Here is a 24,112-nt window from a genome sequence, read left to right on the forward strand (position 1 = left end):
CTGACGTCAAGTTCCGTACGAGATACTTTCACTTCCTTGATTTGCCTTTCTCAAACAGAGGTTTTAAGGAAACTGCTTGAAAGGGATAGAACATCAGACGAGTAGACTGAAATGAGGTAGGGCATGATTCCAACTGCCTAACTTTTGGTCTGTCGATAACATGGAGTGGGTATAAAGTACATTTAGTGAAGTTTGTACCAAAAAAAAGTTAATATACTAATATTGCATTTTACAATATGTTTATAACTCGGTTTCTTTGTGAAGAAACCTTAAGTTAACCCACTTTTGAATGTGAACACACCCTAGGGTCAGGAGAGTTCCTGTCGTAGCCTGTTCATTCTAATCCATATGTTTTGATAAACCATGTTCTGCTCAGGTATTACGTAAAGTATAAACACAATAAAAAAAAACAAGGCTCTGAAATTTAAGAGGTCGAATGCTGCACATCGCTTGAATCAGCGTATTGATGCAGTTGCAACGATAATTAAATATAAGTTATAGATTTAGTATAGTTTCAACCACTATTTCAAATTTTGGGTGTGTACACCTGGGAGGTTTTATTTAGCATCTCGCGTAAGGAACAACTTCAAGAATAAGGTTAATCTATTAAAGAAAGCTTTTGCGTCTTGTACAGTTTGACTTAACACCTCACGTCCTTAGCTTGTTAGTGATGGGATGACTCTGGAAATGGCAGTTGAGATCAATCTCATAGAAACCATATTTAAAACGCACCAGAGGACCCGTCTCTGAGCACGTTTAGCAGCATTTCTGGAAGGGCTGTGCTGTATGTAAGTTCAGTCTGAGGGCGGATCCCTTCCTCAACTCTGAAGGAATGTACGCGTGCTAATTAACATAAACTAAAGTGTTTATGTTCTTATATTTCCATCCTAACATGGCGCGAAAAATATGATTACAATTGATCATAGTTATTTAGTTTTTTTATTTAGCAGAATATTAAAGGTGTGTTTCAACAGTACTGACAACCGTACTATTTTAGTGTTTGAAAACAATATTAGGGTTGGGGGGGGATTTTCTCTAAAAATGATGCTACGTTCTACATTAAATCATATTTCATGGAAGTTTTAACGAGGATATTAAAAAAAGAAAAACATATAATTTATATAATACATAACTACATTACCAGATCCGAGTTCATTATTGACATATCCCTTTGTATCCTTCACGTTTGTACAGTACTTGAAGGGTGATAAGTCTGTTCACGCTGTATTTTTAAAAGCCTTACTTCAGTGACGAACTGCAAACATTGTTCTAACATGACGCCTTTTAAAGTGTCATCGATTGCAAGATTTTAACTTTTTTCTCTTTCTCAAAGGGACACCATTAGGCTTGTGTATCTTTTTATATATAATCTGCTGCAGTTCTGTGGGCATACATGGATTTTTTCAAACATGACAGCGAGAGTTTTTTCATTTGGGAAAGGTAAGAAAGATGGCATATTGTATAATAAACAATTCTGCCTAGTGATGAACATGGCATATTTTTAAATATAGCATATGTATACATACAAATATGACTAAAGAGAAAATAACTATTAGGTTATGTTTCAAGGTCTCCTCTTCTCTCCTTTACCATATTAACCCCCAAGTCATAGTCTGCCCAGCCACTAATTTAATCATGCACTTTTCTTTGCAAAATGTAGAATATAATTTCTATTTCTACCAATCTGAAATTAGAACTAATGTTCATACCGACGGACAAATAAAGAAGGATTTTTACACATTTGCTTCACTGAAAAATAAAACTACTCAAAATAAATCAAAGATTATATTTTGAAAGTTGGTCACTACTCTCAGGATCGTATAGTCAGTGACGGTAACATATCCAGATTACATACCTTTTGTGTTGATGCAACAGAATTATTTGTAGTTTTTCCATAAAACATTAAATGGAAATCTAATAATTTAACATAATGTAATGTAATGAGTGATTCTTTCAAAAATTCTTTCAAAGATGAACATGACAGGAGTCAATCTTTGTTTGAATATGAGATTCCTAAAAAGGATTTTTTTAAAAATATAATCTTCATTCTGAACAATGCTGGACAAGTATTGAATCCTGACGTTTTTGCGCCTAAGAGGTACAGACTCACAATGAAATAGCTACTCTACAAAACAATTACTGTATGTCTGTATGCTCTGACGGGTCCATCTATGGATAGTGTTTCATGACCTGTACTCTGGAATGTATTGATCTCTGAGGCATACCTATTTATTTTTAGTTTGGATGGCAACACCAAGATAAAAAAAATATTTCCATGTGTGCATAAGGCTGTACAGAAAGAGAGGCATCTTTTTTTCTATGTCATTGTCTTGTATCAGATCAGGTCCTGCAGAGAGGCATTCCATCAGAAATTGAATATTATACAGCATAGTTTTTTCAGGGACATATGTTTCCTAACTGCATTCAAGGGATACAGTATTGTTGGGACAACAGATGTTTGCACCTACGTGCATGTATGGCATATGCATTTTATTAATAGTATGTTTCGCAGTGCATTAATGTTACAGATTATTAGTAAACACAAAATTAGCAAATATTTTATTTGTAATTTTTTCCAGTAAACTAATATTAGCCATCAAACTAATTGCAAAATGTTTTTGTACAGAGGTGCATCACTGGAAGCTGCAATCTGAAAGTATGAGTTATGGAAGTGATCATTAAAAGTTCATGTAACCTCTTCGGAGCTACTAAAAAGCCTCCATTTCGTTCCTCTTTTTCAGATGCCTTGGCAGATACGTTCTATTCCATTGGAGTTGTTATGAGCTTGTGCCAGTTGTTGTCAGTGCTGGAGCTATTCCATATTTTAGATGGTATTGAGAACAGTAAACTACTGCCTAGGTTCTTACAGGTATGTTTCTTATGTAGTGTATATTTTATAAATTAAAATGTCATCTTCATGCTTTTTTTAACACGTGCCTGTTTCTACAATTCAACTCAAATGCTTTTAAAATTGTATCATTCCTTGTGAACTCATCCAAGACCCAGGAAAAGTTTGATTTCACAATTTGTATTGTGTGTGTGTATTTAGTGCAGTGGAAGATCAGGTATAAAACTAGGTCAAATATTTGAACTCAATTATAAATATGTAACAGAGTTATTCCAAGGACCCCAAAAATTGTGTTTATGAAGCAAACAGGCTTATGAATACTTCTAGAGAGAGATGGAAAGTTACATTTTCTGTGAAGTTCTGGAAAACAGATGTTGGGGGTTTATGAATCTTTATGGGACTCTCTTGCTGAGTTGACATGGAATGACCCCTGGGTCAGGTAATAGCTTTCTCTTTATAAATTAGGTAAAAAAAAGTTATGAGCCTACTTCCATATTTGGCTGATCTTAAAAATGCATATGGACCAGGAAGTTCTTATTTTTCTAATGATTAGATTTAAGTTCTGAATTCAGAATATGTTCTTAATCTCATTAAAAAAGTTACTTTTCACTGTCCTGTCCATTGAAAAAGGTCTGTAAGTGTAGTGTGGGTAAGGTGTCTTATGCATCTCCAAAGGCCTATCCCTCATTGTTCAGGCAAGTTTTATAACACCCACTCTGCCATAATGTCTGAACGCTGCCAAGATTATTGGGGAGTGACAGTAGTTTTAAGTTTCTTACGGTAAATTTTACACTATGGGAACTGGTATACTGGCATAATTTGCTTTTCAGACCTAAAAACCTGAAATGGAACCTGTAAATCTCTTTTGAGATAATGAATAAAGAGATGTATCAATGAGACTGTTAGTCTATTTAATGATTTTGTGTAAGTATTGTGTAATTTGTTCATGGTGTAACACTTATGAACAGAAAAGTGGAAGTACAGGTTTTTACAAAAACCTGGAACTTGCTGCCTGTACATACTTTTTAAATATGTTTTGGTGTAGATTGGGCAAAGAATGCTGTCACTTTATCTGAATTGATTATTGTACCTTGACTTATCTCTGTAAAAAACAAGAAGATATTTTTGTTTAGAAGCACAATGACCTGCAGGCGTTTGGTTGTACATGTGTATTTTAGTTCAGATCTCAGGAGATACCATCCACTGCAATGCTGAGCAATTGAATTCTCTCTGTCCCATTGAGCTTAATTTTTGCTCTCCTTGCTTAACAAGACTAGATACAGTATATACTTTAATTTGTCTAACTCTTTTTTTCTTTTATAATTGAAAGAAACACATAAAATGGAAAAATAATATTTGCTGGTATTATGTTTTGTATTTCCTACTTACAGGTACTGGAAAGAAACTTCATTTTGTTTGTAGTAATTGTAAGCCAGGAGGAGATGCAAAGCAGATATATCGTTTGTATGCTTTTTTATCTGTGGAATATTCTAGGCCTGTTACAGTAAGTATTGTTTTATAAATTTACATTGAACAATGGTTTGTATCCCATCAGTGAAAAAAACTTTGTATTGTTTTCTCATGTTTCTTAATTGTCTTCTTAATTCAGTCAATGTCTTGTTACTACACAAAGTAACAAAAAAAATTCAGATTTTATTTAGTTTAATGTTAAAAGAAATTTGTTTTGCTGTGCAAAAGAGAAGCAATGTGTTATCATTGTTATCAAGGTAAGACATCAATAGTAAGTGAAGAATTGGTAACATCCCGACTACTACATCTGAATAAAGACCTCTTTATTGTACCTCAGAGGAGATTAAACCCTACAGCTTGACAACAATGAGGTACATGGATAATTCTATTGAGAATTATACAGGAGATGAAAGAAGATTCTTCTGGATTTTAACCAAAGACATACTTTGGTTTTCTGCCAGCTTTAAAGGATTGTCAAATACCTGTATAGACTAAAACCTTATCTTGTCTTGTTAAGCTTCTTCATTTTGCAAACGTCAACATACAGTAAATGGAGATAAAGACCACTTTGCTGTTCAAAGATGCTAGAGACTTAAAATCATTTTTCTTTATGTCAGATTTTGTGATAAATACTGGTAACATAGAGAACATTGCTCTAACATGAGTGCTACAGTATATATATTTTAGGTGTGAAAAGAATCAGAATCAGCTGTTGCAAGTTTAAAGGTGAAAGAGTCTATTGCTGCTAATAATGACTTTGCAAATTATACACATAAAGAATGCATTCTTCTGTATATTGTAAAAAAAACTCTTAACAAAAGTGATGAAAAAATAAAGTGGCTTTCTGTGCTGTGCAGGTATCCATATGGACTTCTGTCTCTTATAAGCACTCCATCATACAATTTTACTTGGGCTCATTTTACCCTATGGATTCCAGTATACCCTCTAGCAGTCCTTGCTGAAGGTGAGCTTCACAATTTCCATTTTTAACATGTTGAAATGCTGTTCTTATTCTGTCATTTCACTGTTAATTTTTCTGCTATTTCTTGTGCCAGATTTAGAATGACGAATTTGTTTCTGTCTGTAACCACTTGTCTATGAGTATGTGTAAGGAGTATTTTTGTTTACAGTCCTGGGGACAATATGTAAATGAAAACAGATTCTCTTAACCTTATTTGGTGAGCTTTGATAACTCTCTTTAATGCCTTGTGTAACACTAACACAGATTTTATCTGTTACTTTTGTCTAAGCAAAAGCAAAAGATCTGAGGAATCTCTCATCCACTGCTTGCTGCGAAACGTTTATGCTATACAGTACCTTAATAGCAAGAAATATATTAATAGTTAATTAATAAAACAATCTTGTTTATTCAGGCAAATACAGCACTATTTAAAGACTGTAGTGTATATTCTGATACAGAACCATCAAATAGTATAATAAAGATACAGTATCAAAATTAAATTAGGATTTTAATGTCAGAATAGCAATCATTCATTGTGTTACATAACTCTAATTTTGTCTGATAATCCCTAACCGTGAGTGAAAGCCTTAGAAGCCTGCTAAAATGTCAAATCTTAAAACAGTAACGTCCGCAGGTTTTTTTCTTTGTTATATGTGTCAAAACTTCTCCAGACGAGAGACTTGTTGAAAATGTGCTTCTTTCCAGTGTCAGTACTATCAATCTAAATATTTTTTTTGCCAATCTTAAAAAAGATTGAATCAGCCTTTCATTATACTGTTCTTATAACTTTTAGCATCAGCAGTCTGGTTCTACTTTCAGGCAGTTCACAAACATTTGGGAATTCGAAATAAAAGTTTATTTTAAAAGAATTCGCATAGGAGAGAATTTTTGTTTTCTTTAACTGTTGAGAAATTATTTTTCAAGGCAATTTATATATAAATATGTGAACAGACGTACTCTAAGCTTTTACTTGTAATGATATAAATGATTGCTTTTAGGTTTCTGATGTATTTTAATCCTGGGGTTCTCAAATGCTACAGTTTGTGTGGTTTTCTTCCTACTTAATTAACTGATTATTTCTTCACTCTATTAAATCAATTTCATAGTTTTTCTAGGGGGCAAATTGTTGAAAAAACATGTAAATCCATTGGACTGTTGTCCTTGAGGGCCTGGAACTACTGCATTACATTAATGTCTGGCACAAAAAGAGCAGTTCACATAGACATTGTTTGTACTAGATTTTCTCTTTTCAAAAGAAAGCAGCGAAACAAGCCAGCACACCTAAGGAATAAGAACAGACGTCTGACTATGCTGTCATAGTTTTCACACTGGTAAAATGTAGCCTAGCCATACTTTTCTTAAGAACAGTTTCGGCAAATGAATATGATCAAGTGTGATGTAACGATATCACAGCTTTCATTCAACCTTGTACTAGACATTATGTTGGTTACAGTAAAACTCACCAGCAAAGAGACTGTACTTTACTATGACATTACAAAAAGTACTGATGCATGTGGTTACTATTGGCTTCTGACAAACCATGAAAAAAGAAAAACTTATAAAATTATAAAGTGAAGGCAGTTCCAATACAGTTGTGCATTTTGCTATGTTATTGTAGAATAAAGCAGACCTAATGTTTTGTATGATTTTTCAATTAATACCTTCATAAGATAGAATACAGACAGCAAATAGAAAAAAATATTACAAAATCTGCCAGGTCTGTGCCCTAATTTTTTTTAATTGTCCATCCCCATCTCTGAGCTGTTTACTTCCTGATGTTAATGCCATGAAATTAAATTTAGTAATTTGCATTAAATAATTTTAAGGGAAATGTAGCAGCTGTGTCAGGACTTTTATGCAATAGGGCATTAAGTACTTGCTCTGATTTATTTACACATTTATTTTATACTTGAAACTGATATAAGTTCTACATTTGTCTAAATGAGCATAAAATTATTATACAGTGGGTTGACCTGTATTTTTAGGCATGTTCAGATTAATGTACAGTTTAATGCAAAATTTTGGACACCCCTGGCCAAATTATGTTTTTCTTGATTTTGATTTTCTAAGTGAAATGAAATTAACACAACCTCTGCAGCGAACAAATTTAAACTTGACATATTTCTGCAAATATTAATGCACAGTTACTGTTTATTTGCTAAATTTAACAGATTGAAAAATATAAAACATTAAATTTGGCATGTGCAAAAGTTTGATGCATTAGTTGATCCATTAGTGTTATTTTTCTGTAAGGTCTCAGAACTTAATTCATTAGGCCTTAATCTAAGTCAGGTGATGACAATTCCAGAGCTTAATAAATTCTTCAAACCTCTCAGGGTGTTGTGCTTACACTCAAAAACCATAGGCTCCTCTAACCAGCTGACTGAGGATCAGAAAATAAAGATAATTGACTCCTACAAAGCAGGGGAAGGCTATAAAAAGGTATCTAAACGCTTCCTGCTTGCAATTTCCACTGTCCGAAATGTCATTACGAAATGGAAGTTAAGGGGAACTGTTTAAGTCATGACAAGATCTGGAAAACCAAGAAAAATCTCAGATAGAACTGCCCGTAGACTGGTGAGAAATGCAAACCAGAACCCCCATATCACTGCAAAGGACCTGCAGGAAGGTTTAGCTGGCACAGGAGTAGTGGTGCACCGGTCCACTGTGCAGGGTTGCTTGCACAAACATGATCTGCACGGAAGAGTCATCAGAAAAAAACCTTACCTTCAGTCTCATCACAAAAGTCAATATCTGAAGTATGCAACACAACACTTAGATAAGCTAGAGGTGTTTTGGAACCAAGTGCTGTGGTCTGAGGAAGTAAAAATTGAACTCTTTGGCTACAATCACTAAAGGTACATTTGGAGAAAAAACAGAGTAGCATTTGAAGAAAAGGACACCTTGCCAACTTTTAAGATTGTTATCCTTTGGGGTTGTGTGGCAGCTAGTGGCACAGGAAATATTGTGCGGGTAGAGGGAAGAATGGATTCTACTAAGTATGAACAAATCCTGGAAGCTCATGTCCCACAGTCAATGAAGAAACTGAAGTTGAAACAATGTTAGATATTACATCAAGACGATGATCCAAAACATACCTCAAAATCAACCATGAACTACTTCAGGAAATGAAAGGTTAAGGTTTTGGAATAGCCTTCACAGTCCCCAGACTTGAATATTACTGAATATCTGTGGGTAGATCTCAAACATGCAGTGCATGCAAGATGACCTAAGAATATTTCTGAACTAGAAGCGCTCTGCAAGGAAGAGTCGGCAGGGGGGAAAGTCCAAAAGCAAGAATATAAAGACTGTTATCTGGCTACAAGAAACGTTTGGAGGCTGTGATTTCTGCCAAATGGGGTGTTACTAAGTACTGACTGGCCAAACTTTTGCATACAACTTTATATCTGAATGCTGAAATTGATGGAGCTGGTCTGGACAGTTAAAAGTGTTCTTTCCCTTGATTTAAAAGTATTAGCAATTTGTACAAAAATGGTGCCTTATTTATAAGATAGGAAGAGATCAGCAGTGTGAACTGAAGTAATATGGGGATAAAAATTCCTGATGTCTTTTGTTTGTACTTTAGTCTCATGCATGCTTTCTGTTTAAGTTGATTTTTGTTTAACACTAGCTGTTCCTATGTTAAGAGTAAAGAAATGAAACTTGAAATGTTTTTTTTGTAAAACTCTGCTTAAAGTAAATATTTGTATTGGCCAAGTTTTGTTATACTGGGATTCTTCAACTTCCCATTAAATGAGTTATTGTTCTCTGTAATAGCTTGTCATTAATTCGATCATTTACAGGCTTATTTGCCAAATTACATTTGTTTATATGTCCTGTAGTCTTGCTTCAAGACTGTTCTAAACATATTTAGGAAATGGGAAAGAGACTATGGATGTTACTTTGAGCAACTACTGTATAACTAAGCAGCAGATCACTTAAATATTGGAGATCATGGCTGTAGCCTTATGTCTCTTTTTTCTCTCTCTACAGCACATTGAAAAGAACTGCAGTAATAGTGCCTTTAATACGAGTCTTTGACTTCATACTAATTTACCAACCACAGTACTGAGTATGCTAATAGAACACAACCATGGTGTTAACTTATTATTATAACACACCATTAAGAACATCATACAATATAATGGAATTCTATTATGATACATCGGCAGTCTTAATCTGCAGTTCTTACTTATTAAAATATGAGAAGGAAAAATCAGAAGGAAATCAATAGGCCATTCTGGTAGGCCATTCTGTTGTGAAAGGAAATAGCATTCTTGTTTTAGTTAATGAAACAATGTCTAATGACACATTTTTACAGGTTTCAGTTTTTAGCCACAGTATCTGACATTTAGAAATGTATTGGAGCTCCAACTATCCACCATCAGTAGGCAGAAGTTTGGAGTGGTGGTTAGGATACTTAACATACTTAACCTGGAGAGTTGTGGGCTCAAATCCCTACATAGGGTACAGCTGTTGTACACTTGACCTAGATGTTCCATCTCTATTAACTGGTCCAAATGTAAATTGCTTTGAATAAAATTAATCAGGCAAATTAAACCCTCATCAGATGTGGTCTTTGCACCATACAGTTAGATCTTTTTAAAATATAATTTCCTAATAAACATTATAACTTCGAAAATTTGAAATCCAAAAATGTATAATCGATATACAATACCCTTCAACAGCCTTAGATTTAGAATAGACAGAAAAATAGAGCTCATTGTAAGTTAATTAATTTTTTAAAGAAAATTGAAAGACTCTCAATTGCATAAGTGATTAACTCTATTGCTACGGCAACGCAAAATCAGTGCAAGTGCAAAAAAAGGGTTTGTAAGGTCATATCATTGCACTGGACCTTCTCTGCGTCTAATTAAAGTGGTTTAACTTGATGTAAGAGTAAATGCATTTGTATCCGTAAGTACTCTTAATGGATTAAATTTCAAGCCACAATGCACATAATAATATGACAAATCAATACATCGATCACAAAGACCAAGGAGTTTTGCTAAGTGTTATTTCTGGCTTAAACCCAACACATCACCCAGTGAGCATCATCACAACTGTGAAGTACAGTGACGGTAGTACCATGTTATGGGGATGCTTCTCATCAGCAGTGACTGGGAAGCTGGTTAGGACGTAGGGAAAAATGGATGGGATGAGATTTCATTGCCTGCAAAATAAATTGTACTAACAAACTGATTTGCTTTAAAATTATATGTTTATATGTTTTCATTTAAAAACAATTCCAGACCAAAGCTATATGGAGAGAAAAGGCCAAAACTATGGCACAGGAGGATGGTAATTGGACAGATAGAGGTTTGATTCCACAGTCACTTCTTGTGGTCTATCTCCATCCTTTTAAATATACTGGTGTCCAATCACTTACCCATGTAGGACAATTGTGTAACCATTCTTATGAAAATATAAAAGTACAAAAAAGTGTGTGGAAAGAAGGGTGGTTCTTTTGACTATACAGTATAATGTCACTTGACTAATATGTGTATGAAGCTGCAGCATACCTTTAAGGGCTGTGTGTGGAGAAGCTTCAGAAATAACAGGCAGTTACAGAAGGCTTGTGCAGAGAGGTAGATGGTCTGTTACTCCTACACTGTATGTGTATGGTTCCTGGGAACTTAAACTACAGTAAGGTTTGGATAGATTTTATTTTGCCCGCTGTTGTAAAACTTACCTTTTGGTTTAGGTAATAAAAACTTAGTAGGAGCCTGTGACATCATGGTGCAAAGTACAGGTGAATCCAAGAGGATAACCTGCTTGAATCACTCAAGAAGTAAAGCTCACAAAACACACACACATTGGAAGGATGTACCTGAAGCACAAGGCTAAAGTCAAACTAATGTGTTTTGACTAGAGTGAACGAGTGTCCTTGAGTGGCTGGTTCACCCAGAGTCCAAACTATACCATCCCACTGTGCAAAGCTGGTAGACCTATAGTATCTACAGTAAAAATACTGATAGTTGGTTCAACCACCATGCACTGACTGTGGCAAGTTATCTCATGGAAGGACTGTAATAACCATGGGCCTCCCATTAGGAACGACAAATTCAGTCTAAATGACATTTGTATTCTGCATGTCACCAGGTGTGTATTAGTAATACCAGTTGTATATTAGTCACTAACTGCATTACAGTCTGAAAGGTGCATTTTGAAATGGGTTAATTACAGTGGTTTATTTCTAAAAGGCTGTCTTGTTGTGGCGTTTTAGACTGGTTAAGGGAAAGGTAAGGGAGTATTTAAGGAGTAGTAGCAGTTTGTAAAATGTCGTAAAACAGAGGTGGTAATAGCATTCTTCTCTAAAGCTTATTATTATTTTGTATGAATATTTTAAGCTATTTCTGAGCAGTCTCCAAATGTATTTAGTTATAATGCATTACAAAATAAAGCTTGGAAGCCTGCTGGAATTCCAAAAACAGTAATCTGTTGAATGAGTTTTGTATTAGAATGCTGAGCCTCAATTCCCAGACGTCTCCCACATGACTTAGGGGCCTGAATATTTTAGTCCTTAAAATGAAATGTAGATTTCCTCTTTGCAGATTTTGTTAACATTTAACATCTTCCACAGATAATGCTGTTCAGTTTGATTATAAGATTTCAATTAATTATATACCCTACTTTTAATTAATCAAAATGTGATGTTGGCAGGAGGTGAATAATTTTGCAAGGCACGCTATACTGTATGTCTGTTTACAAAATTAAGTGTTACATTGAAAAGGCTAGAGATCCATCTGAAATGCAGGAAGTCTGTGGCTCTTTTGGTTTGAAGGCCTGCCAGTTCTGTCAGCAATCTCCACAGTACTAGCAAATATCTCTTTCTTCCACATTTCATATTCTTAGGAAGACAAATAGAAAAAACATTTCACTTGGGGTTATCTGTCACACACAGTTTACTTCGTAAAACATCCTCGCTGGTTGTTCTATTCAATAATATACTCAGTATCAACATAAATTAATCACAAATTCAAAGTTATCAGGAAAATAGGTTTTCCATGTAGCACATTAAACAAAACATTTTGTAGTTTGTGCACCACATTTGATTAAATAGGCATGGTAAAAGAACATTTATTATGTACCATTTCTTATGATTAACATCATCAGCAGGAGGATGTCACAGGTTAGAAGTATGTAGCCACTCTTGTAAGCAATACATACTGTATGTGATAAGTATTGCCTTGATAAGAATGTGCCTGTTCACTAATCTCTAACCCCAGGTCTGACGAGTAGATATTTCACAGTTAAATTGTCAGTCTCGTTGTGCAAGAAAGCCTAAATTGCACAGGCAACACGAGGTTGTGCAGCTAGAATGTTGTCATGTGAGACTCAGTCCACAGAAAGGCATTAAGAGAGGTCTAGAGACTTAATCAATGTAGTGACATGCAGTCAGGTTGCCATACTTTGAGAGGATCAAGGAATCCGTGCTGTGCTCAGAAGTGAACACTGTACTGGATCCATATCAGTTTGCGTACCGTATAAACACCAGCGGGGTACCGATGATACAATAAACAGCATTATGCATCTTATTCTAAAACACCTAGAAGACCCCAATGTCGATGCTCGGATGCTGTTTGTGGACTTCAGCTCTGCATTTAATACGCTTCAGCCCCATCTATTGATGAGTACGCTGAAGCAAATGTCCGTTAATCATAACATTATAAGATGGTACCATTCACTTTTAACAAACCGCACACAGTATGTCAGGGTCAACAAAACTCTTTCTGAGTCACGATCTATTAGCCTCAGTGCTACAAATGATTGTACAAGCAGTAGTCAAAGCAACTTCATTTTCAAATTCTCAGATGATACAGCTGTTCTTGGCTTAATGCATAGAGGTAGAAGCTCATCTGTGTACATGTCAGAAATCCACAGATTTGTGCAATGGTGTGACAACAATAGCCTAATTTTGATTGATAATAAAACAAAATAGTTTACGATCCCAGAACAGTTGGTGATCACTCACAGGTAGTAATCCACGACAAACGTATCACTCAGGTTGACTCATATACTTAGGTGTACACATACTGTAGACCGTAACCTGTGCTGGTCTACTCATATTGAGAGAGTTTGCTCCAAAGTTCAGCAGCGCTTATATTTCTTGCGAAGACTAAGAATGTTTGGGGTTCGACAGGAAGTAATGCTACTCTTCTACCGTGCTGTAATCGAGAGCATTATCAGGTATGGTATTTCAGTGTGGTTTGGTAATCTATCAGTTCATTTTAAATCACAAATTACCCGCCTCATCCAGACAGCTTTGAAAGTCATGAGAGTGAAACATCACCCCTCCCTGCAGACAATCTTTGAAAAATCCCTAATCAAACAGGCAAGAAAAATTATATCAGATCCTTCCCACATCCTCAACTCTGAATATCAACTTCTTCCTTCTGGCAAACGTTTTAGGGTTCCCAAATGTAAGTCAAACAGATACAAAAATTCCTTAGTTCCACTATCCATTAAAGCTGTCAACGCAAATGTCAAGGATAAACACAATTTTGTCTCTTATGACCCACTTGAGTGCAATATGTTTTTGTGATGTGTTATAAATGTTACATGTTGTTATGTTATACCGTACATGTGCAATGGAATGATGTGCAATGTTTTTATTATTTTTTGCAATGGTAAAATATGCAATGTTTTTCTTCTCTCTTTTTTGCATTCTATTCTATTTAAATGTACAGGAGTGCTGGGTGTCCATAAAAAATTTCCCTCAGGGGACAATAAAAATGTTATCATTCATCACAAGTGGAGCTGTCCAGACCTTCCCATTGATCGGTCTGTTGTAGACAACTATCTAGTTGTAGCACACTATCCCACATGTCAGTGCCAGCCTTCCCGACGTTAACCTGTGTGGGATACACAAAACCTTGAGTCATCACTAGCAAGAGCTTGGCTCAATTACTGTCAAGTCTACATGATTTAGTACAACCTCCAACATACCAAAGGCATTTCTCTCTTGATTAGCAGGGCACGTTGAGTCCTTTCTGTTTTTTGTGATGTTCAAGTAGGCTTGATGTTGAACAAGCTTTATCATCTCATCACTTACTTACTCACCAATAAGGCAATGTAGTGCTTATGTAACAGTTCAACCATAAATATAATAAAAATGTAAAATCCATGTACTTTTTTTCTAAAACTTACATAGAGGTGTATAGACTTTTTGTAAATGAATATGGTAAGATATTTAATTTAAATCAGAAATTAGTTTATGGAAGTTTGAAATATAACAGTTACAAATGAAAAGAGACCATTTGACCCATTTATTAGTTTATTAGCCAACTGATCTAAGGATCTCAGCCAGCAATTTTAAAAGAAGCCAGGGTTCTCCCATATCAGTTTTAATAACATCTGAGCAGCTTGTTTCTGACTACCACAGCTCTTTTACCTTCTGGTACTTATTTCACCTGTTTGGTAGTGCCTTTGGACATTAAGTACTTGAATCAGATCATAATTTTTTAATTCCTTTAAGGCCAGGAATGTACCTGGTTGCTCTTATTTAAACTGACTACAGGGCAGCAATATTGATTTTGTAATGTGGTGTCTAAAATGAAAAAATAAATAATTAAAAATTTGTTCTTATTAGGGTATTGCACAATTTTAAAATAACAGCTCTTAATTTAAATTGTACACTTACACAACTATATAACATAACAGCATTATAATTGCCTTTTGATTGCCTCCCTACAGTACATTGCCTGGAAGGTGAAAATGATTTGTCAATATAAAGCAGTAAATCTTTCTTACAAATAGCCTCAAGCATAAACATCAAGCATGTTTGACATCTGCACTTTTCTTTTTAACTCTTGCTACCTTGAAGTTGTTTCGTGCATGCCTGTGGTCTCAGCTTTGAGTATTATTTGCAATTATAATCATATGCTGGAACAATTATTAAAGCACGTATATGTATATGCAATGTATGAGGGAAGCTAGTGTAAGGAAAAGCTGAAAATTTATATTCATTTAGCTGTTCAGAAAGAATAACAACACCCAAGAATATAATAAAACATGTTCAATGAGTGTCACAGTAAGATTTGTATTAACCCTGCTTTTCTGATAACTTGCCTACTGGCTGTAGGAAAGGGATACTAGGAGCCTCATGTAGAGTGAGAGCTTTGTAGGCTTTACGGCTGCAAAGGTGGAGATGAGGTTGAGGAGGGATGCAAACATTTAAAGTTGCTTTTTTAATTCAGGAAATGACGGCGGGAACCACACCATAAGTTGAATGGCTTCTGACAGCGTGCAATAATAGTGCTTCATGTGAATTTCAAATAGGGATTCAACCATGAAGGCCAAAGGGCTTTTAAACCAAGGGATGAAGTTGAAAAATTGAAAGATTATATTTGTAGAACATCAAACATGGAGCTGTGCTGGCAGCAAAGGAACAAAAAGAAACACATGAAGAAGGCTGCACAGCCAAATGATGTTTGTTCTTTGTATGGAATTACTTGTTCCATTGTTTTTTGCAATTTAACAAAATGAGACAACATGCGAAGGATAGGAATATGTTTTTCAGCTGCTATATTTATATTATATAAATCATTTACATACTGTATACATTTTATTAACTGGATAAAATCATAATTTATACATTTTTGTTTTTTGCTTTTTTTATTTTGAATAGTGATCACTGTTTATCAATCCTTACCATTCTTTGAAACCCTGGGAACATTTTCATTTAATGTGACACTACCAGCACCAATATACATCCATTTTCCTTATGTGCTACAGATCTACATGCCAGTACTTGCTGTTGGTAAGTATACTCTGTATTTACGATTACTTTAGAATGCAATATAATAAGACTATCACATTTTTAACATTAATCATTGTGACAATAATTGCTTCTAAGATTTTTTTATTCTAACTACAGGAATGCCATTACTTGTAACCTGTTAAGGTCCACCATACAGGATGTATTTTGGCAGAATAGGTTTACATTTAGAGAACAGTTGCTGGAGAAACAGATCACATCAAAACCTAGGGAATTTTTTCAACATATAAAATACTATTAAAAATATGAAAAATGAACTAGAACTGTGATTGGACTTCCAAGAATGCCATTACTTGTAACCTGTTATCATTATGTGTACACCATTGTGTATTTTGGCAGAATATGATTACATTTTGACAGCAGCTGTTGAAAAGACAATTACAGGGAAACCTAGGGAATTTTTGGATCTTATGAAATATGACGATATTAAATATACTAGGACTTTCTGGCACCTTACAGTCTCAAGTTTCTTAAAAAAAAATAAAATGTTTAATTAATTTAATTGACATTAAGTGGCGGGCATCTCATTGGGCACATACAGTACAGTAGGTACTCAGTGGCCTTGTATTAAAAAGTCATGACTTACTGAGGTCACGGCTTAATTGAGATATCTTAATATAGATGCTGTAGAAGAAATGTAATAAAATAGCTTGCTTCAGTGGATGTTATACTTTGTCTACAACTGTTGCAATTCTAGAACTGTGCATTTGAATGCTCTTTTAGTGCTCTTTAATGCACATATTATGGTACATATTGTTCTGGTACAATATTTTTATTGTATTTAAAATGAATATGTTATACTGTGTTTTCTATTACTTCATGTGCATGTGTTACATATCAGATCACGCTCTGTGTGATAACTGAATTTATTATATTTTAGGGGCCTGCATAAACATCAGTCAGCTACTGGTGGAAAGAAACCAGCAACTGGAAGGCAACAATAAAAAGCTGAAAAGGAAATGAAAAATTCACCCCAACAGCTGAATTACTTTAACCTCTGTGAGCTGTGTTGGCTAAATTTCATTTTGAAGGAATTGAAAAAGAAAGAAGAGTATAACTAAATATATATTCCTGTTTTACAACCCTTCCCTTTGAACTGAAGTTGAAAAAATATTTGTAATGTTACTATATGAAAACTTGAAATGTATGATTTGCAAACACACCATAAGGTTACAAAGTAGAGGAGGACCACCTAGCTCCTCAGATTTGGGTAGATAAGTGATCCAAGAAGCACATCAATCAGCCACTTCTTGGAAGAAGTCAGCTTTGACATGGCTGGAGAGTTGTTTTACATACATTAACAGTTTTTTGTAAGAAATGCCTTCTGGTTTCATCTGTAAATGCACACTTGTATCCTGTGGTTTGTGTTTCACCAGAAAACAATTGATCACCTTTGACGGGACCCTTGACATCCCTTCATAGTCTTTTCTGTTCAAGACTTAATTTAGTTCTTACAGCTTGTCACCATAGGACATTTCTTTATATCAGTGAAGTTTTGCGGTTGTTTTTAGTTGCACTAATTTCAGAAAATCTTAATCTTCCCAACTTAAATCCATAGTTTGTTTTGACTATTTGCATGTAATTCTTGTGTACAGTAAATGTAATCTGTCAGGTGTTCAATTCTGTCCAGGTCCTGTTGGATTTTGTTTGCAAGCTTCTACAATATTTGCTCATTCTCATATTTTAATAGCTGCAAAAATTGATTAGGTTACTAACTATATAATCAAGATTGTTTTGAAGAGCACTGGTCTTGATCCAGAAAATGTTGCACTCCATTTATTACACCCCATTTTGAGTATTTACTTCTTATCTATACTGTTTCCTTTCTATTACTAAGTTCTCTATAGATTCATCTAGGATGCCTACTGATTGCTACTTAGAAATTGATCTATTACAATGAAAATTTATAGAGAAAAAATTATGAAAATCTTAATATGCCGTATCACATGCTCCGTTCGAATGTAATCCTGTTGTCGGCTTGTTCAAAGAACAGCGTTTAATTAAGAAAAGACCTGTCTTTTCTAAATTCATTTTGACTATGCCCTAAAGTCCTGCTGCTACACAGACGATCTTTTAACGTAGTTCAAAGTATTGCTTCCGTAACCTTTCATGTTATAATTAGTGTGTAATTAAAGGGCTTGGTTTTGTGTCTCTTTTATAGATGGGTGCTACTTTAGCAATTTTACAGTAGGTGTTAAACCTGTCTTTAGAGTTGTAATAGCCTATGAATAACATCCTTTTGCTAAATACACAACTGGTAGATCACCATCAAACTCTGGAGATTTTAAGTGCTTCTAATACCTGGCTCTTCTATGCTAATACTGTTAATGTAGAACTTTGTTTTTGCTTAGTCAGATTTTCAAGTTTATTTACTTAATATACTGTATATACACACTAAATATACATACATAGTTTCTATTTTACAAACCTTCTCTTTGAACTGAAGATTATAAAATATTTTTAATGCAACTATGTGAAAACTTTTCAGTGAAATTCTCAGTGAAATATTCATTTCATATACTAGCCATTTCCCTTTAAGAATGCATTATAAGTCATATACTGTAGATGCAAGTCTGTCAATAACTGTAATGGCTATTACATTCTCCAGGTCATTAGCATTTTTGTGTCTCAGTTTGCAAGTCTTCCCTTTGGAGAACACACTTGAGAAATGCTGCATAGGACAACTGCACAGGACTCTGCTAAGTCTCCAGCTTGCGCACAGACCCCACAATAAACATAGTGTCTACACGGTATTATTAACTTCTATATGCTGCAACATATTATTATAATTGTTGTGTTAAAATACACAAATTTGGTTTAAAAAATGTTGATGACTGAATTATGACTGAAAAACTGTGAGAAGTGTGTGAGAAGTGGTAAGGGGATGGGCATGGAAATGGCCTTTCAGTTGTCAGTATTTATTTTATGAACATGTATATGCATATATGGCATGATAAGAGTGCTATCCTTTGTGCTTAACTGCCTAACTGTAAGCCTGGTCAGGCCATATTTCTAATATCCACATTGTTGTTTTATTAACCAATTATTATTGTAATTTGGTCACTTCATTTAACTATATTAAAAACATAGTTCCTGCTGTCTTGAAGATACATGTACCTTTAAGGCTGTTCTTTGTCCAGACCCTTTAAAATGGGTTTTCTCTCTGTTCATGAGTGCCTTCTGGTTTGGTTGAATTCACTGCACTATAAGACACTGCTGAAGTGTTTCACTGTATTAATACAAAATGTAATTGGTTGTTTATTGTATTTGTCAGAGTACATATAACTCAGGTTGAGATTTCTATACAGGGACTTTGATATTTCCAGACATGCCAATTATAAAAAAAAAACTAAATTCATTTTTCTATGCTCCTTAGGATAAATGCTTTTTTTTTTAATGTTCACTTTCAGCCTCAGGGCAGTGGTGTCATTTGAGGAAATAAAGCTTCAGGGATGACCTATAAAATGCATGTTTACAAAATGGGATGCTGAAATGATGATTACAGATTTTGTTCTACTTCTTGAAGAAAATGAACTGATCATTGCAGGCCTTTCTGGAAAAGCTGGACGGCTTTGAAGTACAATGGTAATCATTTACAGTAGAAACATCCTATCACTTGGTTTCAGGACTGTCAAACTGTTACTTTTATGATATTTCAAGTAGTGTCATTGTCTGATTCATTGTTCATTGTGTTTTCCCATCTGTATAAACATTTGTATAAACGTTCACTTTCACTAGTAACATGAATGCACTATTTTCAGTTCTTAATTTCAGTTGTATTAAATATGTACATTTTGTGTGTTGCCCACTCCAACTAACTCAAATCAAAGTATCAGTAGTAATACATGACTGTGCAACATTTTTTGCTGTAACTTAAAACTGAACACAAATAATCTTGCTTTTACACTCATATTATCTTTAATGAAGAACATAAGATATTCTTACGAGAAAAAAAGTTGGCCAATGCATATACACAGTAATTACCACTGCAATAAAAAAAATTGCACTGTAATACATTTTTCGCTAAGAGCAGAAATATTGCTTGTTTTTATGTAAAAATGTCACATTCATTAAGTATATATATGACTTATTATATGATTTCTTTAGGACTGAGTCAATTGTACTGCTTATTATTATTTTTCTAGGTACTGTATATCTCAAGAAAATAGAGATATACTTCCCTAATGTATTTTTAAATATTTTATAATTGTGAAATCTGCCGTGGTCTGAAATCCAGTTAATTCAGAACAGCCCTTAGTTAAATATAAGGATATATACTTTTTGAAATATATGGTACTATTTATAGGACATTAAAACCTATCGTAATACAAGCAATACAAGAAATATTTCTCTAGGGAATGAAAGGTGCAAAAAAAACTTTTTGGTAACTGCAAGTGCCCAATATGAAGGATATTTACATTTTTTAGCAAATTCTTGCAGTACAGCATGGCTTAATTCAATAACAGGCACGAAACACAAAACATCTGGTAAAAAGTAAACCATGTTTACCTTTGGTGAGTATATAATAAAAATAAAAGTAAAGAATGAAAGCATATACCAGATTGTTTTTTTCTGATTATTTCTACAACAATAATATCTTTGGTAGGTTTCTAACTGGCAGATGAAAAATCAAAGCACTAGGAGGCTGTTATGTTATGGAAAGGATTATGAACAATATTCCTTGTGGGTAACTACAAAATATATCTTTTAGTCTTTTCATATATTTATTTGTAGTTTATTATTTCTTACCTTAACTTTAACTTTAACTTAACTAAGAAGACTGGGATAATCAGTTACATTTGCATCGTTACGAAGGTTCTGTATCATTTTTTAACATATTTTAGCTGAAGTAATATCTTTCAAAATAGTTTTATTGTTTATCTTGTTAATCTAATAATTTTATTGCATTGATGGTTTAGGGGTTATATTTTTATTGCACAATATAAATATGTGAACGTTTTCCACTGCATTTTGACCTTTAAAAGATTGTGAACGTTGTACTTGGATCACTGCAAGGAATTTACAGATATCGTTAAACTGACTTTGTGTTCTGTACATAGAAGAAAACCTCTGTTTAAATCGGTGCTCAAATTAAACTCTATTCAAGATGCTTTGTATTCAAACAGTCAGAATTTTCAATTGCAGTTTTAAATTTCAGAAGTCAAGAATAAAGGCTGAAATAAGTAATTCTGTTTATTATACTACGTTACATCTGACTGAATAATAACATGATCCATTATTAAAGTCCTTTAAGTAACTTTTCCATAATTGTTTTCTGGGATCCATAAAAGCTGTGGCCATGAGCTGTTCCTCAAAGCTCCAATCCATGCTTTTGTAGGTATGTTAATATCTCACCCCATAGGAGAGATCACATTATGCACATGCAATAGTCATGGTCGACTTGAATGAGGCCATCAGATGTTCTCCAGATGATCTTGGAATACTTGCTGTGGATCAAAATGGAAGCGTTATGAATGCTAAGAGTCTGTTGTTGGTCAAAATGTAGATGGTGTATTAACTACCAGCCATAAGCTCTGGTCCACACAACTTTCTTCTTGAACTCTGGAAGATATCTTAAGGCTAGTAAAGCACCTGTTGGGAAAGAAATAAGTTAGAGGCTCGTGAATACTGTACATCAATGTTAAAACATAGAAAAATCTAAATGATTCATAGTTTCCTTCACTTAAACTGACAAATCTCAGGTCATGCTATTTGGCTCCTTCCATCTCTTATGGAAAGCCAATGCAGTAACCTTATCTGTTGGCACTATACAGTACTTGAATTTCAACTAAAACTTTTGACCTTAATGTTCATAATATTGTAAAAATATAATTCTTCCATCTCAGAAATATTGCCAGACTGCTTCTTATGCTGTCTTTGAGTGTTGCAGAAAATATATTTAACACATTTGTCTTTTCTAGAAGTGATTATTGCAATTCTATTATTGATTATTACTGAATATCTCTCTGGAATATATAAACACAATATCCACACTGAACAAACTGCAATATGTTGAGAATTCAGCAGCCAGTTAGCTTGCTTTTTATCTCTAGCATAATGTAGATGCCAGATTGATAGGTAAATTATCTTTATTCCCAGGAGCTGTTGTTGCTCCCCAAAACTGAATTAGTACTTTTAGTTAAAAAATGTAATTCAAATTTGTTGTACTAAAGCATCATTTATTATACTGTATATCCACTATGCACAAAAAAATTTAACGCTTAGTTTGTACATTTTAATTCTATTGGTGTGGAGTTAAACAAAACACAACCCCCCCAACAATTTTTTTTGTTTACATGTCCATTACATGATATTCGAAAAAAGGAGGTTTACCTTTTACAGTTCTGATGGATCTTTCTGATAAGCCTTGCTTTGGACATTCCAGTATGCTGAAGAACCAGTCTATAAACTAAAGAACAAGTAAAAATATAAGATGTCCTGCTCATTTACCCACGCTGCATTAACAACCAAAGGCAACGATCATTCCAATTATGAGTTAAGGAGCAATAATGAAAACATTTTTACATTGACATTGTTTTTACTTTAATGATTCTTATACTGACATTTATTCTTGTTAACGTAAGAATAACAAATAAAATATCAAAAGTTGAAGGTGTTACTTTCACATCTACTGTAGATGTACTGTTATTGTGACAGGATATTACTGTCTTTTGTTGGCACATTAACTATCCAACACAGCTCACACTGTAGAACAGGACACAAAGTCTAGAGTGATACCTTATGAGTCTGGCCTTTCCATGGCTCTTTGGCCAACAACAGCTGGATACTATATGGAAGACCTTTAGAGCACTGCAAAGCTAACTGCTCATCAGCTGAAGAGTTTCCAAAACGAGCCTGGGGCGAGCTGGGCACTGCATTGTCTTCTTTCCAAGGCAGCCATTTAGCTCCTATTCCGAGTAGCAGTGGCAAGGAATGGTCAGCCCACGACACAACTGCGGCACAGAACAGCTGCAACAAGAAGTCTGTTGCCTAAATAGGAAACAAATGCTTGGTTAGGGAAAAGACAGCCAGCACCAAACATGCTTTACCTTTCCTGTTGTTTTTCACAATTCAGGAACTAAGCATCTGCTCCTGATAGTGAAGGCTTATTTCAATTTGATCACCTTCCTTCAGTTATATTAATTACATTCGTTTTCAAAACATTTTGAATGATCAGAACTGCAATATGACTGTTATATCTTTTATGGATGGCCTTTCATGCCCTGTTTTCTGAACCAGATTCAGACAACATCCATCTCCTTTTTACATAACTCTGCTATTAGGATGACAACAACACAAATAAATACTGCAGAAGACTTGCTTTGTTAGGCTGTAGATGGGCAAATTAAAAGCACTAATATATTTATAAATTACATATCAACCTCTCAGAATAAGATCTTTTGAGTTAATACACACATTTGGATTATTGCAATGATACAACATTTTGGGTTTACATTACTGCTGTCATAGAGTCATTAGCAAACGCACTGCAACCAAATTACATTTTAACACCCAGTGGTATCAAGGCATGCATACTTATTTTATACAACTGTGTATAAAGCATTCAGATCCTATGGGGCAACTCCAAATACTCTCACTAGTAGACCTTGGATGCGTTTATGGATAGAATCACAGAATGATCTGGCCTACATGAGGAATTGGGTGCTGTTCCGGTTATACCTGTTTAACATCTCCATTCTCCACAGGGGTTGACCCATAAGCAACATTTCTGATGTGACCCATTAACTCCAAAAGCCATTCCATTCTTTTAAGAACACCTAGGATAAAAAAAAGGTCATAACAATGACTGTGTAAGGATCAAACAGGGGGTTAAAAGGCTGTCTTACAGGCCAAATTAGAACTGGCTACAATCCAGTGGAACAGGGGCTGCGTAGATGACATCTGATCCACGGTTATAGAACCTTGGTGCACAAAGAGTGGAACAGCATTTCTGCATATACATTGTAACTTTACAGTGCTCACACTGAACAACACAAGTTCAACTGTCATGCCCCAACTGAAGGAAACAGGGAGGGCAGAGGGACTTCGAAGG

General features: G+C 34.6%; 2 protein-coding genes across 3 annotated transcripts in view; one reads left to right on the top strand and one right to left on the bottom strand.

The window, feature by feature from the left end:
• The first annotated feature begins 40 nt into the window (after nt 1-40).
• hacd4 (3-hydroxyacyl-CoA dehydratase 4) lies at nt 41-19,169 on the top strand. Its single transcript, XM_015345158.2, has 7 exons — nt 41-116; nt 1,334-1,440; nt 2,742-2,869; nt 4,240-4,352; nt 5,176-5,282; nt 15,910-16,041; nt 16,940-19,169. Exons 1-7 carry the CDS (start codon nt 112-114, stop codon nt 17,020-17,022), a joined length of 675 nt encoding a protein of 224 aa, XP_015200644.1. The 5' UTR covers nt 41-111; the 3' UTR covers nt 17,023-19,169.
• A 1,797-nt stretch (nt 19,170-20,966) lies between these two features.
• focad (focadhesin) overlaps nt 20,967-24,112 on the bottom strand; it is a 92,814-nt gene continuing 89,668 nt past the window's right edge. For both annotated transcript variants that reach the window (XM_069189288.1, XM_069189290.1), the window contains 4 exons: nt 23,740-23,837; nt 22,798-23,049; nt 22,393-22,468; nt 20,967-21,651 (listed from right to left, as the gene is read on the bottom strand). In XM_069189288.1, coding sequence (XP_069045389.1) covers nt 21,578-21,651; nt 22,393-22,468; nt 22,798-23,049; nt 23,740-23,837 — 500 coding nt within the window. In that variant the 3' untranslated portion in view covers nt 20,967-21,577. The remainder of the gene's footprint in view (nt 21,652-22,392; nt 22,469-22,797; nt 23,050-23,739; nt 23,838-24,112) is intronic.

The sequence above is a fragment of the Lepisosteus oculatus genome, chromosome 1, assembly GCF_040954835.1.
Source record: "Lepisosteus oculatus isolate fLepOcu1 chromosome 1, fLepOcu1.hap2, whole genome shotgun sequence".
Classification (NCBI taxonomy): domain Eukaryota; kingdom Metazoa; phylum Chordata; class Actinopteri; order Semionotiformes; family Lepisosteidae; genus Lepisosteus; species Lepisosteus oculatus.